The sequence below is a fragment of the Cyprinodon tularosa genome, unplaced genomic scaffold (assembly GCF_016077235.1).
Source record: "Cyprinodon tularosa strain WSP-4 unplaced genomic scaffold, ASM1607723v1 ctg333, whole genome shotgun sequence".
In the NCBI taxonomy this organism is placed as follows: Eukaryota; Metazoa; Chordata; class Actinopteri; order Cyprinodontiformes; family Cyprinodontidae; genus Cyprinodon; species Cyprinodon tularosa.
This window is the reverse complement of record NW_024039045.1, coordinates 1278635-1304166: the sequence shown is the minus strand read 5'-3', so window position 1 is coordinate 1304166 and position 25532 is coordinate 1278635. Positions and strand designations below refer to the sequence as shown.

The 25532-nt window shown below is 38.0% G+C and overlaps 1 protein-coding gene across 1 annotated transcript; it reads right to left on the bottom strand.

The window, feature by feature from the left end:
- Positions 1-4673: 4673 nt before the first annotated feature.
- kif5aa (kinesin family member 5A, a) lies at positions 4674-25215 on the bottom strand. The gene is made up of 29 exons (XM_038294033.1): positions 24649-25215; positions 21604-21691; positions 21389-21462; positions 20981-21085; positions 20811-20859; positions 20626-20681; positions 20440-20527; positions 17128-17252; positions 16926-17030; positions 16190-16338; positions 15573-15721; positions 15286-15464; positions 15050-15118; positions 14755-14961; positions 13581-13727; positions 12495-12683; positions 12268-12385; positions 11915-11976; positions 11547-11656; positions 11283-11384; positions 11041-11101; positions 10632-10703; positions 9599-9703; positions 9121-9337; positions 8855-9029; positions 6857-6936; positions 6719-6758; positions 6458-6537; positions 4674-5317 (listed from the first exon to the last, which is right to left on the bottom strand). Coding segments are annotated over exons 1-29 (3132 nt in total). The 5' UTR covers positions 24778-25215; the 3' UTR covers positions 4674-5315.
- Between the last annotated feature and the right edge of the window lie 317 nt (positions 25216-25532).

The following is a 25532-nucleotide window of genomic DNA, read 5'->3' as shown; positions in this document are numbered from 1 at the left end:
TTATCGAAATAATATTCAATATGATTGTCTCATACAATCTGAAGCCTTGCTGTGCAAAGTGACTTGTTTGTATCCTTCATATTTGCTTCAACCCCACAGAAGATGCTTCACATGCCACTGCTGTTTACATCACGGCTTCCTTTCTCGTGGGAACGATGAAGTTGAGCTTATTATAAAATCACACAAAGGAAGTTGCTTTAGAGGAAAAGCTTCATGCATCTCAGCTTTATTCTGGGAATGCTGTCTGAAGCAGAGTATTTAACTAAACACTAACGTTCTTTTATATGGTTATAAGTCTTTGAAAAACATACATACTGGGTGTGAGAGAATTGCAGGTTAATTTGCTGATATATATTCTTTGAAAAAGCTCAACGTTTAGGGGACTTTCATATCAATTTCCTGTTTAGGTCAGAGGTTGCCACAAAAAAAAAAAAAAAAAAAAAAAAAAGAGCATGAAGCACACTGATGTCACTGAGAAAAACCAAAGGTTGCAATTTACACATTTAAAGAAACATGATAGGAGATGGAAAATATTTAACTATTTCATTTTCCCGATGACCATATATCCCCCTATCTGTGACAGCTTTATTAACCATTTGCCTTCCTTTAAAAATAATGGATGGATGGATGGATGGATGGATGGATGGATGGATGGATGGATGGATGGATGGATGGATGGATGGATGGATGGATGGATGGATGGATGGATGGATGGATGGATGGATGGATGGATGGATGGATGGAAGGATGGATGGATGAAAAGAAAGGGTTAGAAAACGCTACTTGTAAGTCAAATATTGTCCATTCATTCTCTTATAATGATTGTGACAGTGTTATTTGTTAGTAACAGACAAAGTATGCATCCTTTACCATTTGTATGAAAAATGTCTTTGAAATATATAAAAGTAAAAACTGAAAGTGCAACCAATCAATCTAAAAGCAAAAATATTAACATCTTGATTTTTCTACATTTTGTGAACAATAAACATCCAACTTCACATGTGTTTATTTTTGATATTATACAACTGGTCAACATAAAAAAGCATGTGATTGTAAAGTGGAAATAATGTGGTTTAAAAAATGTTTTGCAAATAAAAATCTAAAATTGTTCAGCCTCCTTTACTCTAATTTTCCCAGTAAATATCAAACATTTTATTTAAGATATTTCCTTTTTAATACATTTTCAAACAGTAAATAAAGTCAACTTTTTCATGGTAAAATAAAACATGTCCACCTACCTAAAATAACAGCTTGGACGAGGAGAGTATTACACAAATCAGGAACCACGAGGCTCACAGTAGTTTTAGAGGAGCTGCAGAAATCAACAGTGGGAACAGAAGAATATTTTCACAACTATTCATTTTGCAGCTCATAAATTTAGACTATAATAAAATCACTGTTTAAAGTAAGTTTGAGCTAAACATGTGGCAATCTTTAAGGAAACACGCTGGAGGCAGCAAAAGGTGAGGTTGGATGAATGGCATCGGAAATGGCTGTTATTCGTCTTTTTTTTTATACATTAATGTCTAACTAACCATAAATATAGACATCAGTGTATTTTGATTATTTTGTGTTTTCAACAATAGGAAAGTTTTCAATAAATGTATGTTTCAGCTCAATTTTGGAAAATACAAACCCTATTGAAAGTGTTTGTGTCAAGTAACTGTCAGTCCATCACCCTTAGAGTGTCCCCACCAACTTTCATTACAAAGCTACACCCTTGCAACCAACAATAATGTTTTTACACTTTTAACTTCTATTGTTATACATTTAACAACATTCTTCAAAGTAAATGACGTATTTTATATTATTTTTTAATTTCAAATATTTCTTCACATATATTGCACCTCCTCCTCCATTCTTATTTAACCTGTTTATAAATCTAAATTCATATCCATCAGGTTAAAAGTCCATAACTTTGTCCTCATTAATCCAGGTTTTGGATATAGAAACTATACTAAATGAATGTTTAAACTGTTGTAAATATAATTTTGATATAACTGCACTTTGCACATACACTTCTGATATTGAAGTGGATTACTAACGTTCCATTGGAGTTTATGGTCTTATCATATTGATCATTGATTTGCATTTGATGTCCTTAATCTGGAACTCCACTCTTCAAACTTGTGGTTTCTCTTTAATCCGAATCCACAGCACTTTAATCTTCTCCACCAAACCCAAAATTAAATTTTGCTGCTTATTTACAGCAGATGTCTCCTCCACAGGAAAGTCTAGAGACTTTTTAATGTCCTAGATCTCCTTAGCTGTCGGCAGCTTCTTCTGACCCATGATTCCCAATAGGAGATTTGGTAATCAGCGGTTAGCCCTTTGTCACTGGTGCTCACCTGCAACTCCAGGCCGTCTCCAAAATTAATATCTCAATTTATTAGTTTAATGTCAACTGTCCAAACACATTTCCACATCAGCATTCCACCTAACAGCCCTCCATGAATAGTGTTGAAGTAAATAATTTTAATGTGACAAATGTAAAAAAAAAATAAAAAATTATGTTTTTTTACAAACATGTTTAAATCTCACAATATGGTGAATAAGGTCCTGCACCTTAACCTTCAACCACTAGATGGAGCCATTTTCATCTGTTCTAACATTGACTCTTCAAACCAAACATCCACACCACAGCCATTTTTACATTTTTATTGAACTTTTTTACTACAACACACAGGTTTACATAGAGCATAGTGATGAATCTATATTTACAGATATTCTGCAAGGTGACGCACTCAGAATCATGTTAACACTACAATTATAGGCATACAGAAACAAATCAAAGAAGCATTTCTCTGAAAGAGGTCAGCGTGCATCCTTCTATGTCATGATGCAGCTCTTTACTTACAGGGTTACTAATATATAGCACATGTATCTTAGATATGTTGAGTTCAGACAGTGTAACAGCAGATGATAACATTACACACTCCTTCTAATTTAGATCTATAAAAATGCATGATATAAGATTGGATGTCTGTAGGGTTGCTTGATTTGAAAGGCTGTGAGTTAAAATGGAGATATTTATGTGTATTGTACGCATTTATGTACATATCTTCTCTAATCTCAGGATTCCTCTCACTCTATCTTACTTAGATGTCAAGATCGGATTGATTGTTCATCAGCAATCACATAGCTCAGGAGGAAGACGATGGCGGTGATGTATGTCTGCTTGATTATGTTTGTTAAAAGCCCTGAGATGTTATTAATGCCAGCGAGAGCATCAGGCGGAGCGGGAATGTAATGAAAGGAGGCAAGATGCCATGTGGGCAGGAGGAGAAACACAGGATGAAGGCTATGGTACTTCATGGGTTATTTTAAAAAGCCCTATTAGTGTTTGAATCTTTTTAAATCTCTAGTTTAGGATTTTATTGCCTAATTAAATTTGGGTCAGATCTATTTAAACTTTGAGCACAAAAATAAAATACAAAAAAGTTTCAAAATGATCTTATTCCTGTTTTGGTTGTGCAAACAGAAGATGGTTGGATGTTTAGCAGTCCTTTTTTTTTAACCTCTACCTATTTTCTTCCTTTTTAATTCAACGATTCATTGCAGAAATATCTAACTCCCATCTGTATGAAATGCTGCTTTCCTCTATCCTGATTGGCTGGTCAGGATTTTTTTTCAGAAGAACAACAGCAAGATGATACGATGAGAGAAAGGATTTCTCTTAATATGTCCCAGACTGGTGGCTGCTCAGCTGGGGAACACGCTGAATCAATCTAAAACAGCTTCCAAATTGTCATTAAAGGACCCTTAACTCCATTGCCTTGCAGTAGCTGTTCACACATAAACGGCGCCTTTCCATTTCTGCTTTCATGCAAACATCCAGTGAATCAGTTCCAGTTTGTAAAGACATATTTTACCAGATGAGGAAATGCTAAAGTTAGCATCTAACAACTCCAGATAAAAGAAAAGAACAGATACTTTTAGCAGAAATCAGGGGAAGCAACCAGGGTGGTATTAAGTCCCGTATAACTGGAGATGCATGAAATCAATTGAAAACATATTTCAGGCTCAGGGAACATAAATAAATTATATTTTGGAAGTGGTGCTTCTACGCCTCATTTTCTAATGTCACCCTGGGAAACTCCCCATATGGCTCCTGCCAAAAACTGCCACTGCTCTTCTGCACATTAAAACACAGGATGCATGGAAACAAACTGAAGTAAAATTTTCTGACAAAGGATGGCATAGTGTCCTCAAGTTAAAAAGACCATCTTTGTAAAATTGCCTTGCATCAGCTAAACTCTGAGTAATTAGAAAAAGTTTTTAATTTTAAATGAACTTGAATGAGAAGAAAACTACAGATATGGTAAATGTTTTAAATCTACTTACATACATTGCTGTTCTAAGGTTACAAATGTCTGTAGAAACTCTAGGATCAGGATCAGCTTTTGAAAAGAATGGTATTCGTAAACAACAAGCTGCTCTAGAGGTAGTAATTACAAATGTACTCTAAGCGAATGCGTTAATGTTTATAGTGAGGGGATAGCGAGGTGTTTGAGCAGTGCAGGGAATGTACAGTTACCATAGTAAATAGTAGAGTTTTTTAATACAACTGCAGTTTTAGCTGGGATCCCCTCGCTCATTTGTCATGTTTTTCTTTTTAAAATTTAAAATAATCTCTATTTGCACTTGAATCTACTTTCAGATAGAAAACATACAGAGATCTGGATTAAGGGAAACCATCCTTTTGCATCCTGCATCTGTTAAAAGGTTCAAACAGGACACATGCAGAAATTTGGAAGCTTAGAAGGCAAATTATATGACATGCACAATGAGAAGGTGACTACCTGGTATATGCTCTTATTTATGACAGATCAAAATGTTCAGGCTCGCTTACTGTACGTTTTCAACCCACATGGCAAAGGAATGGAGGAAATGTGGAATTTGAACAAACAGTTGTTGGTCAAAAACTGAGCAGGAGTATACAGCACTACTATTTACACACTGTGAGTACCGAGCAATCTGGGTTCAGTCAGGTTTCAGTCCAGTCACCTCAGGGAGAGATATGTGCAGGTCAGCCGATCAACCCACAGATTAATAAGTAGATACAGCTGAGATTTGGTTGTCTAAATAAAGGAGAGACTGAGACAATATGCTTAACACTGACTGAGATGGAAGAGACTGAAGCCTGAAACTGAGAGCAAGAACGGTCAGCAGGGGAACGGGTGGGGCTTCATCTACTACAGGGCTACAGATCTTCATCATCATCTTCTTCATCGGTGAAGCAGTGGGCGGAGGTTACAGAGGCTGCATGCAAACAGAACGGGAGGTTCCTTAAAGGGGTACAGTGTTTGGTCGAGCTCTGCAAAGAAAATCACAACAGAGATTAACAACAAGAAGCAAATTACATTAAATGACTACAAATTTGAATTAGTAAAATCATGATTTTTATTTAAAAGTGCTTTGCATTGCAAACTTAATTTGTAAATGCTGTTTCCAGTTAAATGAGCATTAGTACTTTGAATATTTTAGATCAAACTAGACAAAATCAGTCTAAAATATCCCTTCTGTGTTAGAGACATAAAACTGGAAAATAAAACAGAAAAAAATACTTTAAAAAAACTTTTTCTGTGGATGTATGATGCATGGTATTAAACCACAATATACTAATTTATTATAGCTGCATTATACTGTCAATATATTCCTTTTATTTAAATTATTTAAGTGTAATACCAAAAATTAATTTCTAAATGAAGATATTTAATGTATTTCTTAATCATTATAGTAATTTATTTTGGAATATTCATAATTTCCTTGGTACAATACACGGTACAAAACAGGTTCTTCAAAGCACAGTTTAAAGAAGGTAATAAAGGTAATTAACAGACCTATAACTGCAAAAGCTTGGAGGGAAATAAAATAAAGTTTTTTTTGTGTCATTTATATAAAAATCTGCCATTAGCTATATAAGAATGGGTCAAAACTACAAAGATGTATTGTTTTTTATTCTCATATAAATATGGTTTGATGAACCTGTTCCAGTTTTTGTATTTTCTCAAATAATTTGTTTTCCTTTATGCAACAAAACTGCACAAAAAACAACAAAAGAACTGAAAATGCTCCCAAATTCTGCAAGACTTTATCTTTCTCTCTGAGGTGCTCATTCATTTTGATAATAAATTCAAAAATATTTACTGTTTAGGAACTGCTTTAAACAAACCAGACCTTCTTAAAGTTTTACCCTACCGTATAATGTCTCGCCACAAAAAAAATGTAGACGAATAATTGGGCTGGAATGCTATAACTATAGTTTAATTTTAGTGCCAAACCAAGACTGGTTAGTCAACATCAGGAAGCACAGTTGTAAAGAGATAAATCATCAGTCTCTGTTATTTTCGGAAGGAGTTTTCAGATTGAATTAAGAAAAAATGAAATCCTAAATAATACTGGGATCAGGTACTGTATTTAGTTGTTGTTAAAGGCGGCCTTCATATGAACTTACAACTTGAAGCGGTCGGCTGCTGCTGCATGCTATGGTGCCTGTTTGAATCATCCGCCTCGCGCCCACAGGGAACATCACTCCTGTTAATGTAGAAACCAAAGCCATAAATGACCATCCGATTGTGTTTTACTTTAACACTCTATTAAGGTCTACTGTTTAACTCTTAATAAAGTACTCAATAAGATCAGTACTCCATGTCAAACCAGTTTTTGTCAGTTTTACAGGAGCAAAGCTGTGAAAGTTGAATGTTTCTGGCCTCACCTGTTATCATTTATGTCTCTGGTTTCACTGATGTTGTTACCTGTTGCAAACAAATCATTAGTTTTAGAAGATTTTTAAAAGTTAAAATAATTAGAGCCATTATAAGAATCGGATGAGGTATCTGAGATGTTTATTTACCGTTGTCAATGTTGAGTGGGTAGGATTCCAGCACATCTCCGTTATATCTCCCCGCTCTGTAGCCCAAAGCTGTGGAAACTCTGTCAAACAAGGAAATATTGCAGCTAAATGGAGTGACCTGAAAAATCTTTTTCATTTCAAGGTACAAAATCAGTTTTTTTTTTAAAAGCTTCTGCTTCAAAAGATATCACTGACATATCTAGTGCAATGTTGTACAGAGGAATCTACAACCCTCATACTTTTTATAATTTGTCACCTTGCGACCAAAAAAATTATACCTTTCATTGAGTTATATGATGTAGAAGAATATGAGAAACTAATGTGTACTTGTCAAAGAATTTGACCATTTCTGATGGGTTTTTTGTTTTGTTTTTTGTTCTTTATATGAACTTTTCACACTTAAGTCCAGATCTTCAAAGATTCCAAATAAGAGGCACTAAATTGAGATGCATTTTTTTTTTTTTTTTTATTATGTGCGGTAAGTGGCCATGTAGCGGTTGATCATCAAGGATTGCTGCACAAATGTTAAGATGTGCAAACCAGATTTGTTGATACTGATTCTGATTTGGTGAATCATGCTGATTGTGTGATATGTTGGCAGTTTCAGAGTGGCTGTAAAAGAAAAATTAGGTTCTAAGCCATGGAGATGAAAGAATTAGGAGAATTCTAAAAAAAACTACATAATGATAACACAAAACAATATTAAATGTTTACCTCATAACCGACTCAAAGTCCTACAAACAAAAGACAAGGAAAATACCTGTCCACAATTTTTATGTGTTTTAAATCAAGGAAGAAAGAAATATTATTTTACTATTTGTATTTTTGATGCTCCAAATATGTTTACGTGTGCCCAGCATATCTCTCCAAATATCTGACATTGTACCAGCATCTCTTTTGTGTCAGTTTTTACCTGGCCATCAGAAAATAACAAAATTGTTTTTCAAGTCGATTATGTTTTGGATTAATAATCGGATAGCCAAAGGTTCCTTAAATATTTTTTTACAAAATTAAATCAGGTGAAACAGAAACTTGTGGCTTTCTGGGTATGGCATATTGACAGACAAAAACATTTTGTGCAAAATGTTTAAATATTTATTTACAATTTTTCATATTTTACACTCTATACTCCAGTAAATGATTAATGGATTACTAAATTAGTGGACGATTATTTCAATAATCAATTAATTACGATTGATTATTTCAACCATAGTCAGCAGTTGAGTTTCTGATTGGAAAAATCGCTTTGCAAGTGGTACATGTCAACATTTGGATATCCTCCACCCCTAAATCTGGACAGTTTGGTCATTAGAATATGATCTGCATATTGATGAAAAAGAGATGAAAAAAATGGTTTCCACATGCTCATCACTTGGCACCTTCGTTAAAGATCTGCTCTGCTCGTACAAACATGTTTGATCCTGTTTTAAGACAAACTTTCTGAAGATCGGGCCCTTAGTCTGCTTGAGTGTGAACCTCTGCAACAATCTTGAGTTATTTGTAGCATCCAGGAGGTTTTCTTCCAGTACTGCTCTTTGTATTTAAACTCCATCTTTCCATAAACTCTGACCAGATTGTCTCTCACTGCTGAACTTACAGCATTTCATGTTGGAATGGTGTGTTCAGGGTAACATCAATGTGAGGGAATTACAATTAGCAATATCAGTTTAGTTGGCATTTCTTCTTAGGTTTCTGAGGCACTTATCCTTCTTTTTAAAGATGTGGCGATATATCGGATATGTCCACTGAAGGCTTTTGGTTGCATGTTTTTTTAGGAGGGTGAAGGTACAGCAAAGGCAAGCCAGTGTTTTCAGATAAAAAAAAATACGTATCCAGAGATTTTCTTTCTGCTTCATAATTATGAACCACCTTCTGTTGGTCTGTCATAGTAAAACATCGAAATCTGACGTTCTGATGTAAAAATGTAAAAAGGTTGGAGTATTGCAGCAAAATATGCTGGACACAAATAAAACAAGCTGAGGATGGATTTGAACTTACGTGTTGCTCTGCACTGAGTTCAGGTTGCAGTCGATGCTGGAGGAGCTCTTCGGTGTCATGCTGCCCTGGAAGAGGGCGTTGCTGTAGGCGTTGGCGTGTTCAGTAGCCCTGATGTAGGCGTAGAACGGATTCGTAGGAGAGCAAACAGGTAGCTGCTTTGGTCTCACTGGTTTTGCTGTTGAAATAATAAGTTGTTTCATTTGTTAGAAGTTACTCAGCCATGGCTGATTACTGGGAAGCAGCAATGAAAGAACCGAGTGCTGTACCGATCTGTGCAGCATGGGGGCGTCTTGAAGCAACCTTAGCCCTCATGGCCTCTTTGATGCGATCAACTTCCTGCTGGTAGCGGCGACGGTCCATCATGGCGCCCTCTTTGGCATCCCTCAATGCAGTCTCCAGGGCCTTAACTCTCTCAGCAGTAGACCGAAGACGTTTCTCCAGCTTTGGAAGCTCACAACGCAGATCTGCATTGTCACGAACCAGCTGGAGGGAAGAGAAAAGCAGAGAACAGGACAAAATATGCGGCAGCATTCAAGGTTTTGATTGACTAACTGTCTTAGATAAATATCTTTCTAACAGAAGTCCACTGAGATCTTAGCGGTAATCAGTGTTTTGTTAACAATTTAAACAAAAACTGTGTAGAAAAGGCAAGAAAAAACTTTTATCATTTTCTATTAATTATTTTAAGCTGCAGATTCACAATCTTTGTGATTATGACGGGTCTCATTTCTTTGTGCTTCTCACCTGTTTGTGAACCTTTGTAAGTTGGTCCAGGTTATTCTCAAGAAAGGAAATCTTCTGCTTCTGGGTGCAAGACCCCCCGCTATCATCAGGCTCCATTTCGGAACTCTGCAGAGACAGAAACCAAGACAGAGGTCCCTTATGAAGAGGGGAGGGGTGTACGACATCATTCTATCGAAGGTTTATGTGAAAACAGCAGTTTGGTGTTCCTGTTGAATCTTTCATATCTCTGCAGATTTTCCACATATCTCATTATTAATAATAAACACATAATTGAAATGAGGAGGTTATATATTGGTGATAGTTTAAATATATTCCAATCCATTGAAGGTTAACCTCCACATCTGGTCTAAAGTCCTTTAATGCCTCTAATAGGTTTTATCACATTTCTGTTTTCAGGCTGTCTCTACCCGCTGAAGAAAAAACATCCCCAAAGCATGATGCTACAGCTTCCATGTTTCCCCATGGGGATGGCCTGCAGCTTAGTATTTTGCTACGCATGGAGCAAAAAACTGGGCTGTAGTTTAATGCTAGTCGGACCATTTTCTTCCATAGGTTAGCCACGTCCCCTTCATGGGTCATGGGATTTTAATGTTTTTATATATATATAGATTTTTTTTTTTTTTTTTTTGCTTCACAAAGCTACACCAACATTTTTTTTTTACAGAATATGTCAATCGGGGTCTGCCAAAACAAAAATATGTTATTAAACTTTTAATAAAGGTTCTTACTTAGCTAAAGAGCTGATACTGGTGATGATTTTGTTTTGAAAAAGGAAATGTAAAAACCATAAATCGTTTTCCTTCCACATCACAATTATGCTCTACTTTGTGTTGACAAATAACATACAGTTTCTGGCTTTACTGCAACAGAAATGTAATTCAACATTTAATTTTTCTTTAGGATTAATAAAGTATTTTTTTTTATTTAATTGAAGAGAATGTGAAGAACTTCTAACAATTGGGACATTTCTACCAGGCATGCTCTACCTAGAGGCTTGAAGCGTATGCATTTTCTTGAGAAAAGAGGATCTTACTTTTTTAACCCGCGACGTGAGGTCTTGAACGAACAGCTTGCGCAGGTTGTGGAGGGTCTGGAGTTCACGGGCCTTAGAGACAGACACACAGATATACAGAAAATCCTCTTCAAAATTGTATTCTTTTACTCATGGTAGCAAGAAACAATCGTTTTCTTCTGGCCATGTTTTTTATGCTTTACAGAAAGTGCAGAGCTCTTGGGAATCCCTGGCCAGTCTCTCTCTCTCCATGCAGCATTTCCTCAATGCAGCAACAGCACCAAATTTAAAATCATGACCAATCAAACAATAGCTGTTGGAGTCCCCACAAGAAGAAAGTTGCTCCAGAAGTTGTATGTAAATAACTAATTTCTTTTTTTTTCTGTTGCGAAAGAATACATTTTGATGATGTGGTTCCTGCTGAACTTACGACGGTCTCCTCCAGACCCTTCAAGTCCTGTTTGGTCTGCTCGTGACGCTCATGCAGGAATCTAAAAGGACAATAAAAGCATCTCTTCAGTGATCCTTAAGTCTTTGCTGGAATTAAACTCAAATCTATCACCTCTGTCCAAATATATTTAAAATCTGTTCATTTACATTATTATTATTAATTTACCTTAATAAATGTTAATGGTGTAAAAAAAAAAAAAAGTAGAGCTCCTGAATACTTACGAGAGCTCCTCCAGGCGCTCACTCTTGCAGCTGTCCTGACTCTTCAGACGTTCAAAGTCAGCACGCACCTGAGCCAGCTCCAGCTCCATCTTGGAGTTACGACTGAAGTTTCAGAAAATAGGGAAGATGGGGGACAAAAAGCACAGGTTTGCTTTCATAGAAACACGTGTATGGTCAATTTATGATGAAATTATGATAATGGGAAACAAGAGATATGACGGAGGACAAGTTGGTGTGATGAAAGGAAAATAAATGGGGACAGACTCTGTGAGCTCATCGATGATCCTCTGCTTCTCGTTGATCTCATCCCGCAGGCGGGCCAGCTGTTTGTGATGGAGGCCGCGGTGAGACTCCCCCTGCTGACGAAGGGCTTTCTGGAAATGGAAAAAACCACAAGCATTAAAAGATGCTGACTGATGATGGACAACCAGATACTGCATGTATTAAGCACTCCAGTTAAATCAAATGAGTAAATAATTTCATAAATTTCTTAGAAAACTAAAGCTTTGGAGTCTGGTTAAGGTAGAGCTCAATGTAAGTTTCTTTTCACACATGCTTACTTTTCTCTACAGACTCTTTTCATGTTTCCTACTTTCAGGTGAGAGAATTTCCCTCAGTAAAATCTTTCTCACCTTCGTATTTCCATCCTCAAGCTCACCCTTCTCTCCATCTTTCTCCTCAAGCAGAGAGTTATCTGGAAAAGAGGAATTTGGATCCACAGTTCAGTGAAAAAAAAGAAGCAACCAGGGAGAATTTATGCGGCAAGAAGGATTTCGATTCTCTCTGGGTACTCTGGCTTCCTCCCACATTCTAAAAATATGACTGTTAGGTTAACTAGCTTCTCTAAATTGTCCTTAGGGGTGTTCATTGTCTCTGTCTCTGTGTTGCCCTGACAGGCTGGTGACATTTCACCCGTAGACTGCTGGTAATAGGCAGCAGCCCCAATGTAATGGATGAATTCCCAGATTCCTGTGCTGTGCTTTACCCTGGTCTTGCAGCTTAGCCAGCTCTTCGGTCAGGGAGTCGTGGCTCTCCTCCAGCTGCCTCTTCTTCTGCTCCACGCTCTGCATGTACTCAGTCAGAGAGCGGATCTTAGCCTCATGCTGGAACAAGAACGACAGTAGAGAGATGAAAACCCCTCATCCACTGAAAAGAATAAACCCTCTCTTCATAGTTTATTTTGTATCGCATCCCTTATCCCCCATCGCTTACCTGGGAGATGAGGAGCTGGCAGGAGGACAGCTCCCGCCCAGTCTCCTCCATCTTGCGGTGGCACTCCAGCTGCATGTTCTCCAGCTGGCGACATCGCTTTACCATGCTCTTCACCTCCGACTTGATCTTACTGATGTAGAGTCGTGCCACAGTGAACTCCTCCTCAATGGCCCCGCTGATTTCCACCGGCTGAGGATTACAAAACGTAAAACTTTTGTTTTTGTCCTCCTCATGAGTATTAGAGGATGGGTTAGGGTCATATAAAACTGATGGTGTGTTGGGCAGCCTCACTCACTAGGGTTGCTTTTCTTTAAGTAAAACTGGCTTTGCATAAAGAAGGGACTGGATAAGAGACATCTCTATAGTCTAATATATCTGGAGAGCCTTGGGACACTAGGTTGTGCTTTTTACATCAAAGGAACCTGGCATTTCAACTGTTGAAAAGTCTAAGCTCTACCTGACAATAAAGCTGATGTTGGACAAGATGGCTTCAGGAGCAAAACCATTTCAGAAGGCTAAATATGGAGCAAGTACATTTATGAATGGACTCCAATCTAAGGGTTGCTGCTTCCATCAACACCTTTGTTTATAGATGTTGGAGATCAGCTTACTTTTCCAGTGTCATCCTGTTTCTCTGACTGACTGGCTGGATGTGCTCTCTTCATTCTCTGACATGGGAGTTGGGTCAAAGCACATCTGCCTGGCTGTGTGTTTCCTGGATGGGGCCGCCTTTTACAGTTGCTATTTGTATCTCTGCTTCTGAACCCCAGTCGGCCTCGGCAGATGGCCTCTCACACTGAACCTGGTTCTGCTGGAGGTTTCTTCCTGTTAAAAGGGAGTTTTTCCTCTCCACTCTCGCTACAAGCATGCTTGTGGTGAGGAATTGCATCCGCGTCAATGAGTCGATGCAATCAACTTGTTTTCCTTATATAGAAAACTGTGAATACATTTGAACTGTAAAGGGTGATGTGAATTGGCGCTATGTAAATAAACTGAATTGAATTGAACTAAGGCATAATGAGGAAAATTTGTGGTAACTCTGCCTCCATTATGTCCAAACCTCCTCCAGTCCTATGTTGTACTCACCAGCTTTATTTCTCCGTTCCCCACAATGTTGCTGAACTCGCTGAGGTCCCTCATGAGCCCGTTGAGGACATCTGCGATGCGTTTCCTCTGCTGACCGCTCACCTCCTGCATACGAGACAGCTCCGCCTCCAGCTCCATGAGACTCGCCTGGGGAAAAGGAGAAGGAGGACACCTTGTAATGACACCCTTTAAGGTGGAAAAGGTCTAGGTATGTCGTGAAGGAGTAAATGTAAAAGATGATCCAAAGACCATCTAGATTATGAAAAAATTCAGACTCAGGAATGCAGAGTTATTATTGGTATCATAGATAATAGAGCAATTTATTTAAAACATTATAGAGAGAAGTAACAAAAAAATGCAAAGAGGCTGAATAATTTTGCAATAGTGAAAGAATAGGAATGTATTGTTCAAATATTTATTCATTATGATATTTTCACCTAAACCAGTAATTTCATAAATTCCATAACCCCGTGGCATTATTTTCTAGCCTGGGTGCCAGTCAGAACTTAGCCCCGCCCACAAGGTTTGAGTTCGGGGAAGTTCGGTCTGGCTCTGCTCCATAGTAGCGCGAGTATTATCGCCCACTGTCAGGCGATCCAATCAAATTGTCAGGGCGGACTTTATACGATGATGGACAGATGATCAAGAGTAACGTAATCAACCACGTAACCAAAGCGCGCTAGGGTGACAACAATAATGGCTGCCGCTGGAGAGTTTGGGTGAGTAGATTCTGCTATTAGGTCTGTTCTAGAAGATATCGACAGCAAATTAATTTTAAAAGAGGAACAGAGAAACGCGATCAAGTCTCATCTTCTTATTCTAGGCGTGGAACTGCACGCTTTGATTTTTGTGGACAACAACTATGCCTCGCTTAACATACGTCACGCACTCCGTTGCTCTTATTGGTTGTAGGTCTATCCAATTGAGTGCAGAGGCATTTTTTTTCCTGGTTCGTTCGAAACACGCCCCATAATCACAGCTCTATGGAGCAGTATCAGACTCATATTCTGACTAGAATTGAGTCGTACTACGTCAGGCTAATTATTTTCATGCTCAAAGACTATTTCCTGTAACACGTGTTTTTCTCTGGAGCAACATGACATAAACAGGCTTTTTGTTCAGCGTCCAGTTTGTTTATCCTTTATCTGACCAATCGCATCGCATTAAAGCGTACCATTTTCTGGGCAAGCTGGTCGGCCAGCAGCTGGTTCTGCAGACCCTTCTCCTCCACCTCCTGGCTCTTCTGGTCATAATTAATGGCCAGTTCCTCCAGAGCCTGAAGCACCTCCTTCACCTCAGCCTTTGCACAGTCGCTCTCCACCTGCAGCCTACCCAGCTCAGCCTGCACCTTGTCCCCGTCTCCTCGAGAGGAGGCCAGAAGCTGGGGAGGGGATTAAAAAAATCCAAGTAGGACATTCTCAACAGAGACAGACACAAATGATCAAAGACACTTGGGAACATTTTCTCACCTCGTCTTGATCCAGCATCTGCTGCTTCAGCTTTTCCACCAGCTGACACTGCAGGTTGATTTCATCATCCTGCATGGATGCAAGCATGATGTTACAATTAATGCAAAGCCTTCGTACAGAAGAATTGCACAAATAAGTCATTGTTAAACACCCATGATAAAGACTGCATACGATAATCCAAATATAAAACCTAACATAAATAAACAGCACATTGACTCTAGCTTGTGGACTTTAACCTTGTCATCCAGCTGCTTGTACAGCTTGCGGATCTCCTCCTCATACTTCTGTCGCTCCTCTTCGGAGATGCGAACCACAATGGAGGAGGTGTCATTGTCCAACACAGGGCGCTCCTCCACCGACTCAATACGGGTCACCACGTCTGCGGTGGTCCGTTCAGTCTCAGGGACGTCCTCCCCTGTAGAGGAAAAACATGTTGCTGCAGGTTTGGATCTCTTGTCTGACCAGAAGACTCAAAAAAAAGAAGCTTAATTTGAAGAGAGAATATTTGTAAGATTAATCGAACCATTTCTCCAGCGGTTGAGCTCCGCCTCCAGTTTCTGAATGGTCTCCTTCATTGTCTTGTTCTTCTCCTTCTCCTTCTCGTACTTCCTCTTCCACTGCTCGGCGGTCAGCTCCAGGTTAATAGAGGCCGTGTTCCTGATGGTCTTGGCACTGCGGCAAAGAAAAGGAAAGGGATAAAAGTAAAAAACAGCTTGAAGACTAATGCTGGAAACACTCTTTAGTTTCACTGCTCTACTGTACAACATGACCTCAAAGCAAACTCTGTGTTTTATTTTGTTTTTATTCCTGAATGCAAAGTGTTGCATAATTGCAGAGTTAAATAAAATAGAATAACAACATCAGCCGTCATTACTCTGATTTCCCTAAATTAAAACATCTTTAAACAATCAACCAAAAAGTACATAAAGCATAACTTAAGGTAGTAAAGTCTCAGTATTAGTAGAGCTATTTTAAGACTGTTAGCTTCATTTATTGGAGGTAAATACTCTAAAATAGGATTAATATTTTAAGATTGCAGTAATCACATATTTTAATTTATAAAGTGTAGAGAATTTGCATTTATTTAATGTCCTTCTTAATATGTATCCCTTTAATCAAAGCTGTACTCTGTGTATCTACCGTTGTCCAAACATCAGAGTTGATTTAGTCTCCCCTTCATTGTAGCTGGATGGGGAGCAGCAGATGAACATGGTGGTGCGGCAGTTTCCGCCCAGTGAGTCCTGCAGGATGCGGGTCATTTTGCTGTCACGGTACGGAACGTGACTTTTCTGCAGAAGAGGAAAGATTCGTGAAGCGATAATGAATGAATCGACGGTAAAGAGCAGAAGGACGGAGAAGATGACCCCAAACAAAAACAGAAACTGATTCAGCTAGAGGTAAAAGGGAAGATCAGGAAATGAGAGACAGGAATTGATCCTAAGACAAGCAAACATTAATACTAAATTAAACCTTAGGGAATGATGAATATATATTTTTTGTTATTCTAAATGTTAATGGTTTAAACTCTTTACAGAGCATGAACAGCAGTGACAGACTTGACAGCTCTGCAGCCAGCAAATGTGACAGCATGCTGGAGATCGTTCTGGCATTTCCTAAAAAACTGCTGAGCTGACTAAAGGGAACGAGTGTGTGAAGACTTTAGTCGACAGGCTGGACAGAAAACCTCTTTTCTACAAGATAATGAAGCTAAATCCAGTCAAATTGAATGAATAGAGGTTTAAATACACATAATGTTGCAGGTTACAGATTGTTTGATCCGTTTTACATCTCAAAAAACAGACAACTTAATGGATTTCTTTCAGTTTAATTAATTAAATGGTTTAACAAAACAAAAAAGAGAACTGGATACTGTTACCGTTCCCTCAGCCAAAGCAGAGATGACGTTCCCCAGGGCAGATAGAGACTTGTTGATGTTTTTAGCCTCATCCAGAACAGAACCTGCAGCTCCGGTCTTGCTGACCTGGATTGGACACCAAACACACGGCAGAATGATCACCGATTAGATTTAAGAGCTTTATTGATGTTGGATTTATTGTTCATCTCGAAGTTTCTCTCACCTTCTCACTGCCAGCCAGATCCACCAGGTAGAGTTTCCCACACAGCTTCTGCTCTGTCTCCACGTGCTCCTGTTTGATGTTGATCAGGAAGATGCTGTGGCTGCGAGAGCTGTGCTCGTTCATGTCTGCAGAAATACAAAAACATAAGACACATAAACTTAAGACAAACACCAAAAATGTTCAAATGTGATATAAAATCATCAATTTAGGTTTTGGAGACAAATATAAAGCACCTGAGGCACCAATATCCACACAGCTTTTAGCCTGTTTATATGGTCCACACTTCAGAAAAAGATGGTCTTTTAATAAATATTTTCACAAAGAAAATTTGATCTTAGAGAGTTTAACTGACTTATCCTTTTTATTCTGTTCTGGCAAATAAACATTAAGGAATAAGCAAAAGAGTCCAAGTAAGATTTTTTTTTTTTTTTTTTTTTTAGTTTTATAGAAAAAAAAGGGGTAAATTAGTCGGAAGCCAAGGTGATTCTGGTATTATTGGTTTGGTGGGGAATCCTTTTGCTGTTACACTTCAAACTATTAAAACAGAAATTCTGGGATAGAAAACAAGGAAGTAAAGTCCCACACAAAGCAGGCAATCCAGAGGTCTAATTCTCAGCAGAATTAGTTGGGGTTTTTTTAACTTGCGGTTGTACTCCACTTCTTCTTTTAATGTCACCCTGGGCGACTGCCCATTATTGCCATTAGGGAATAATGCCCATTAAATTGTGATGAGGGCTGTAAAAATTTTATAATAATGTTTAAATTGTGTGAGAAAACAATATCCTTGTAAGTATCCTATTAGGGATAGTATCCTATCCCTTATTTCTAATCTTAAACCTATCAAAGCAGTCATTACAGGTGGAGGATGACGCGACCGTTTCACAGCGAGCACCATTCTGCTAAATGAGTCTTCTTATCGAACCTCCTCACAGCCTGAAAGTTCATGTTTCTCTGCAGATGATATCTGAGGGCATCAGCTCAGCATCGGCAGACAGTAGCCCCATTAGTCTGCTATCAGCACATCACTCTGCAGCACAGTGAGTCAGCATGGACCGACAGGAAGAACACAACCCTGGGCTGCACAGGAATGCAGCTTTCAGCGAATCTGAGATCCACTTCTGCTTACATGCTGTTCCCTGTCTGGTCTTAGAAGATATTGAATTCAAGTTATTATAACAAAACATTGGCAAAACTTATGTGTATAAATAGATTGTGTTATCATTAACCCTTTAGTGCTGAAGAATATTAAAATATTTCAAGCAGATTCCAGTTGCTGGAAAAACTGCATCTTTTTTGTTTTACAGGTGGAAATTTCCCCCAAATTCATTAAATTTGAAAGATCTTGTGATTAGAAAACTATTTGTAATAATTAACATGTGCAAGATAAATTTGGTTTTACCTCAATGAGTTGGCATATTACCTCCATATGTTGGCCATTTATACTACAAACTGTTTACATAGATAGAGTAATCATTATTGGAATGGAGGAGAAAAAAATTTGAAATTTCACCTTTTCATTATAAGCCTTTTACATCGGAGACATTTATAGATGAAAACAGAAACTGGAGCAGAAAATGAAACTGCAGGATTTAAGAGACAAGTCCCAAAATAGGAGACTTGTCCATTTATGAAAATTTAGTTTAGGTTTAACCAGATTTTAATTTCAGACTCTTTAGGGTTTAAGTTTAAAGGTGGGTTTTTATGTTTTTGACATTTAACAATTATGTATTTTATAGATTTGCAGTTAAAATGACCTGGATTAAAATGTTAGAACTTTGCATCTTCTCCTGTAAACTACCTACTGCCTACTGCAGATGGGCATTGTAACCCCAAACCCAGCAGCACCAGGCAGTACAGAGAACAGATAACATCTCAGATCTGTTTGTTTCTAGTTTCATTCCTCAGATTGCTCCTTGATCAACCAAGTTCTCTTTTCCCAGTCGTTAGTTTTCTGTTTTTTTCCCCATCTGCCTCCTAATAGCTGGCTGTTTTGAATTTGCAGCTGGATTGGTTTGCGACACGATTATTTTTGGGGGGGATTTGTCTCCTATAATGTTCTTTTTAAGAGGTTTACTTTTGTCCTTTAAGATGATTATTGTTCCTACCTCTGTTATTTATGTTCAAGTTTATATTCATATTTTACTCTTTAGCTTTTTAATTAAATCATTTCTTTTTTGTTTGGTTTAGTTTTGCTGTGTATTCATTCTTTCATTCTGTCACTCAACTCCTCCTCTGCAAGCTGACATGCAAATCACTGATTCACTCCCCTGTTTGACATTTCAAGGACTAGATTTTACTTTTATTTTTTGTAATTGTGGATTGACTGAATTTATAAAAAAGCTTTTCTAGTCATATCAGCCCCTCAAACTACTTTAAACTAGGGCCACCTTCATCTATTTGCACTCACCAACAAACACACCAGTTAATACACCAAGGAGCAGAATGGTAGACAACTTGGGATGAAAATGCCTTGCCCATGAACACATTAACTCTGACAGGGGAAGCTGGAATCAAATCCACAGTCACTCAGCTTCTCTGTCCTGTTCTAAAGCTTCTGTTCACATTTCTGTCAGTTCTGACCTGTACTTTGGTCCACTTACCAACGCAACCTGAATGTGGCACCTTTTAGTTAAACTTCATGCCTTATATATTCTTCCAATCTTTATTGTTTTCCTCATAAACTTAAAATGAAGGTTATTTTAACACAGTTTCTTTTTGTGGAGTTTATGCGTCTGCTATATCGTTTTGTCTAATAAATATTCCCAAATTGTATTTACTTGCAGCGAAAAGGCAAACACATGTTAAAAAGGATTGAGCAGTCACCTGCTTGGATTAACTTTTAACTGACATGTAGGTTTTTATTGTCTCTTAATCTTTTATTTTTCTTGTCTTGAAGTGTAGCAATAGTGTGGAGCTAACAGTGAAATAACTCGACCATCACCTTAGGTATCAGTAGCAAATCATTATCACTAAAGCTGGTAATCATCAGAGTCTGGACTGTTTCTTCAGATGTGAAATCAGGGCATCAGAACATAACTAACAGGATGAAGATATTTTCTTTTTAGAATCAGTGCCTTGTAAAATCCTTCACTCATTCTGTCATATTACAAAGAAAAACTTCAGTGTGTTGTGCTTGGATCTTATCTCCTAATTTTGTTGGATTGTCGCATTAAATTTGGTTGTAGAGAAAACAAAATTTACATAAAGCTCATAGAGTATGAGTAATTTCTTAACACTTCGAAATAAATATTTTATTAATAAATTATTTTTTTTGTGGGATTGCAAAACTCCAGCTCCATCACTGATACTCACTGGTCACAGCAACATGGCGGTTAGCTTTGCCCTCGTCAATCACATCCATAACCTCATCAGGACTGGACACAAAGCGCTCAGTGCATCCCTAGGGAGACAGAATATGAGCCAGAGATATCATCATGGACATAATGCAGCCAGCCGTTCCCTTAGAAGGATGAAACATAGATCAGCTCTGTTACAAACCTTAACATATGGAACCCTGTTCTTATCCTCGTGGACAGACAAGTTGGTCTTTGTCACTAAGGGAGGTGTAACATTGAAATAAAATCAGATTCTTTAAGGTTTTGACATTTCAAAGTGAGTAAATAGAAGCACTCCATTGCATCAGCAAAGCATTCTTGTAATTTACAGCATTTGGTTTCACTTACCATCCAGAAGGTCACGGATTTTGTCCATGTAGATTTCAAAGTAGGAAACCTGTTTAGAAAAAACAAGAAAAGCGAAAAGTTAAATGAGAAAGGAGAACAAAAGCTCAAAATCTAAACAACACAAATGTTCTAATCAGTAAAGCATTCATGAAACAACTCTAATAGTGGACCTTGATGTGGAATTCCAGGTTTTCGTCCATCGCAAAGATGTGGTTGAAAATATCCTCAGCAATGCGAGGAATGATGCCCATTTGGTGAGGGTCATGCAGCTTTCCCTGAAACAGAAACAGACAGGAAACAGCAATGATAAGAGATCCTATGAGTCACTGTCACATTTAATTTCCCTTCGGGATAAATAAATTTTTTTTTGTTATTTAAATTGAATGAGATGGAAATTAACGTCTGATGTTGGTCCCTAATTCAGCAAATATCTCATAATAGCACATAATGAAACTGCTCAAACCTAAAGAAAAAGGGGTTTATAATGTAAAAAAACAGTTGGTCAAAGACTTATTCTGTCAATGCCTAAAAAACAACATGTACAAACTGTTTCATTTTAATGTAAGCCCAAGCCGTACCTCCATGGTGTGAGTCTTCCCAGAGGAGGTTTGTCCATATGCAAAGATAGTCCCATTGTATCCACTAAGAACATCTGAGGGTAAAAAGACAAAATAAATCAATGGATGGATGGATGGATGGATGGATGGATGGATGGATGGATGGATGGATGGATGGATGGATGGATGGATGGATGGATGGATGGATGGATGGATGGATGGATGTTTAATCGTACCCTTGACAATCTGCTTGGCGCAGGTGTTGTAAACTTGCTCCTGGGTGGTGTTGGTCGGAAAAACCCGATCAAACGCATAAGACCTCCCCTACGACAACAAAAAAAAAACATTCAGTATTGTTCTCTGTGTGAGAAGTAACACTTGGAAAGTCTTTTCTATCATTCTATTCATTTCTATACTTATCTTTAAATATATAATATTTAATATACACCATTTTCTCTAAAAGTAATTTTTTTTCATAACTTTTTTTTTATATTTACCACTTATTGTATTTTAATCAACCGAAGTCAATGTGAGTGAGATAATGAGACCAAATATTTTTCAAATGTTTCAATGTCTGGTTTCCATGGGCAAAACATTATTTAATTAAAACATTAAAATTATTTCCATACAGTTAAGGCATCAAGCCTTAAGTTAATCAAAAGTAGAAGTATTAAAAGTAATTACATTTATTTGACAGCTGTCATATATAACGAGTGTCTGCAGCTGTCAGGCAGTCTGAGAATGAGAGCCAGATTATCACTAGATAATAGGAAGGCTAAAGACATTATGGCAAATTTGGGACCTTTTAGCTGTAGTCTGTTATGAAAACATTACAGATTTGGGGGTGTTGGTAGCTTTGTTGGAATCTAAAAGTCTAGAAATACATTCTCTAGAATATACTCAGCGGTTACTGCTATTTTAGTCATAATAGCTGCAATAATAAATCATATATATATATATATATATATATATATATATATATATAGCTGTAACCTCAAAATGGATGACTTATCAATAAAATTCCAAACATATTTTATAATATGTTTTATTTCAACAGTATTTTAGCACAGTGAAGAAGCATATAATAAGCTTATAACAAGATCAGCAGGAAATGGGTTACTGTAACTAAAAGTAGAGATTGGAAATCAGACTAAAACTTTCATCTTTTCCAGCCAGGAGCCAGTGTTTGTATCGGAAAAATACCTTATTATGAAATACTGAATTTTTATTTTTTTAGACTGTAGATTGGAAACAATTAATCCAAGGATATTTTAATCACCTTTAATTCCAGAATTTTATTTTATTTCAAATCAAATCCTGAAAACAAATGAGTTCCTCCTAAAACAAAGGAAGCCTCCATTTGACTCTAGATGACTCAGTAACCTCTGAATGTCACCGTCCCATCTGATACGGAGGCCAGCCTGCTACACAATAATGTCATCAGCCAGAAAGTGAGCTGTTTTAATCGTCATTAGCAAATTGACTCATCTGCAGTCCGCCTACATGTCAGAGGGATTTATGATAGTTTCAGAACTAGGTGGGGAGGAGGGACAGACATGCAGGAAACCCAAAGACTATAAAATGCCAGAAGCAAAGCTGAGAGGACTAAACATAACAGCACAAGAGGATAAAAACTGTGTAAAATTCAAAGACAGAAGAGGAGACAGATGGTAAAAGCAAGAGACATGAAAAACCAGGTCAGGCAGTAATGCCCACAGCCGCTAAATGATTATTGATCTTAGGCAATTAGACAGATCAGTTTCTGACTGTAGCATCTAGCCTCATGCTAAAAGATAAGAATAAGGTGAAGATAGGATTTTAGCGTTCATCACTGGAGACAGATTCAACCTAAAGGATTGGGACTAAAAGATATAAAATCACCCAGGATGGACACTTGATTCAAGACATGTAGAGTAGTAATAGTTCAGCACCACTAGGCTGGATAAACAGATCCCTGTCAGGAGATTAAACCAGAAAATAAGATTTGCTCATTTTATGAGCAGCTTATTCAAACAGAAACTAATCTGATGATTTTCAAACAGGAATATAAACAGATTTGTAACAATTGAAGATTTGTAGACAGCCTCTGTGTCTGTTTAAGGTTGGCTGCCCTTGGTTGTATACATCCAGGCTTGGAAGTCAAATTCTAACCCAGACGTACTCAGTTAAAACAATTCCAACTGAAATGCAACATAATTGCTTCAGATTGTACAAATAGATATAGAGATATTATTGCAAAAAGTCTGCCATAGTGTTTAAAATACCAGCTAAGAGTCTGATTTTATTTCCTAGTCATTTTTTGCATCAATGTTTGTACCTTTACAACAAAAAAGATTTCAAATCACCCTATAGGGGTTTTATGGTAAAGAAAAGAGGTTATATGATTCAAATTAATAACTTCTACCTAAAATTTGAGTTATTTTGTTTTGCTTTTTTATCTGGGATCATGATCTATTAGGTCATCGAGGGCTTAGAGTAAAAATTACTCAGAGTAGAGTATGACTCAATGCTTTCAGATATTAAATGATTTAATACGATTAAGAAAACAAAACTGTTTTTGAGAACTGTTAATGTCCATAAATATCATAAAGATGAACAAAAATAAAGTCTTACTCCATGGTTTAAGCATAAATGGACTACAGTTTTTGTTTAACAGGTCTAAAATGAAGGAAGAGATTAGATGGGAACTCCAATCCAGAAACCCAAAGCTGCCTGATGATGCCTTTTGTCCATTTTGTTTTTTAAAAGTTGAATTTGCATCTCTTTTATTTAATGTGCTTCTGTTTTAGTAAAATCATTTGTGTTTACTAAACTCTTGCAGAGTAAACACGGTTTATTACAGATCTGTATGTTTATTATCAGAGCACATTTGTTGGGGGGGGGGGGGGGGACATACCCCCACTGAGGGTCCATTTAGTATTATGAAATACGTTAAAGTAAAAAAAAATAACAAATGGGATCCGCTTTCTTATTTATATTAACCCATGCATATGATTCTCAGGAAAGCAGTCAGCATAGTTGCAACATAAAATTTTATAAATACTGTGGAGTGTTGCATCCCCTGTGCAGAGCAGTCAGCTGATGCAGCAGGCCTATGTGCGCATTTTCAAAACATTATATGAATAAAAAACGTCTTCCTTTCGTTTTATAACAGCTCCCTCATTTAGTGAAAAATGCGCATCGTTTTGATCTGCAGCTGCCTCCTGCTTTCCTGCTGAGCTCCAAACAGATGATGATTTATTGATGCAGGGCCTGCAACAAAGCGGCTGCCTCTCACTCACCCCCACGACGACAGTGTCGTCCCCTTGAAATTTGGGCAGGAACTGGTCCCCGCGTATTATCTCGGACTGGTTGAGAGGACGAAAGCGACACAGCACTTTAATGTTGCACTCCGCTGGTACATCGGCCATGGCGCAGATTGAAGGATGCGCGCTGATGAGGAAGATGCTGCTGGAGGAGAGCGGATGAGGCCCGATCCGACTGCCAAACAAATCAAAACAACGATGGAGACCTAGGCGGATTGCGTTTGGGACGTTATGAAGTCACACGGTTTAATCGTGACTAGGCGAAAAAAAAAGGTTGCGGTAAATCTATGCGGGATTTCCGTGTCGCAGTGGAACAGGCAGGATGAATTAGATGTCAAACACGCAAAACAAGCTCTACATTATCAAATCGATCCGCCTTGATGGTTTGATGCTTTCGCCCCGGTTTGGTTTTCTCTTTTGTTTCTGGTGATGTCTTTCAGGGGCGTCGGCGGATGTGCGTGTGGCCGGCTGAAGGTGAGATGCTGCTGGAAGGGCAGTGGGGTAGAGCTGCTGCTTTTTTCGGCCTGCCTAAAGCGGAAACGGCGCCCTCTATCGGTAGTTGGCGGAAGGGCGTGGTCTGCATCCGCTCTTTTAAAGCGGTACAGCCTCAGCATCAGCATCACTGACAGAGATGCATCGCAGAGGCGGAGCAAGAACATTACAGGATCGGCACCAGAACCTCAGGGTCAATCTATACTGATCCAACAGGAAAAGGAACAACCACATCCATATTTTCCAAATAAAGACAAACTATACTTTCCAACAGCCTTTGCTAACAAATAGAAGCATATATTTATACATCCATCTAGATCAGAGATGGGGGATCTGGAGTCATCAAGTCATCTCTATGTCATGTATTT

What these genes read in the sequence shown, in the direction of transcription:
- kif5aa (XM_038294033.1), bottom strand. Translation starts at nt 24,777, where the DNA reads ATGGCCGATGTACCAGCGGAGTGCAACATTAAAGTGCTGTGTCGCTTT. An exon ending in CCGCCATGTTGCTGTGACCA is followed by an intron (nt 17,253 to 20,439) that starts GTGAGTATCAGT and finishes GTATTTCTGCAG; the next exon opens with ACATGAACGAGCACAGCTCT. An exon ending in ATCTGGCTGGCAGTGAGAAG is followed by an intron (nt 17,031 to 17,127) that starts GTGAGAGAAACT and finishes TGTCCAATCCAG; the next exon opens with GTCAGCAAGACCGGAGCTGC.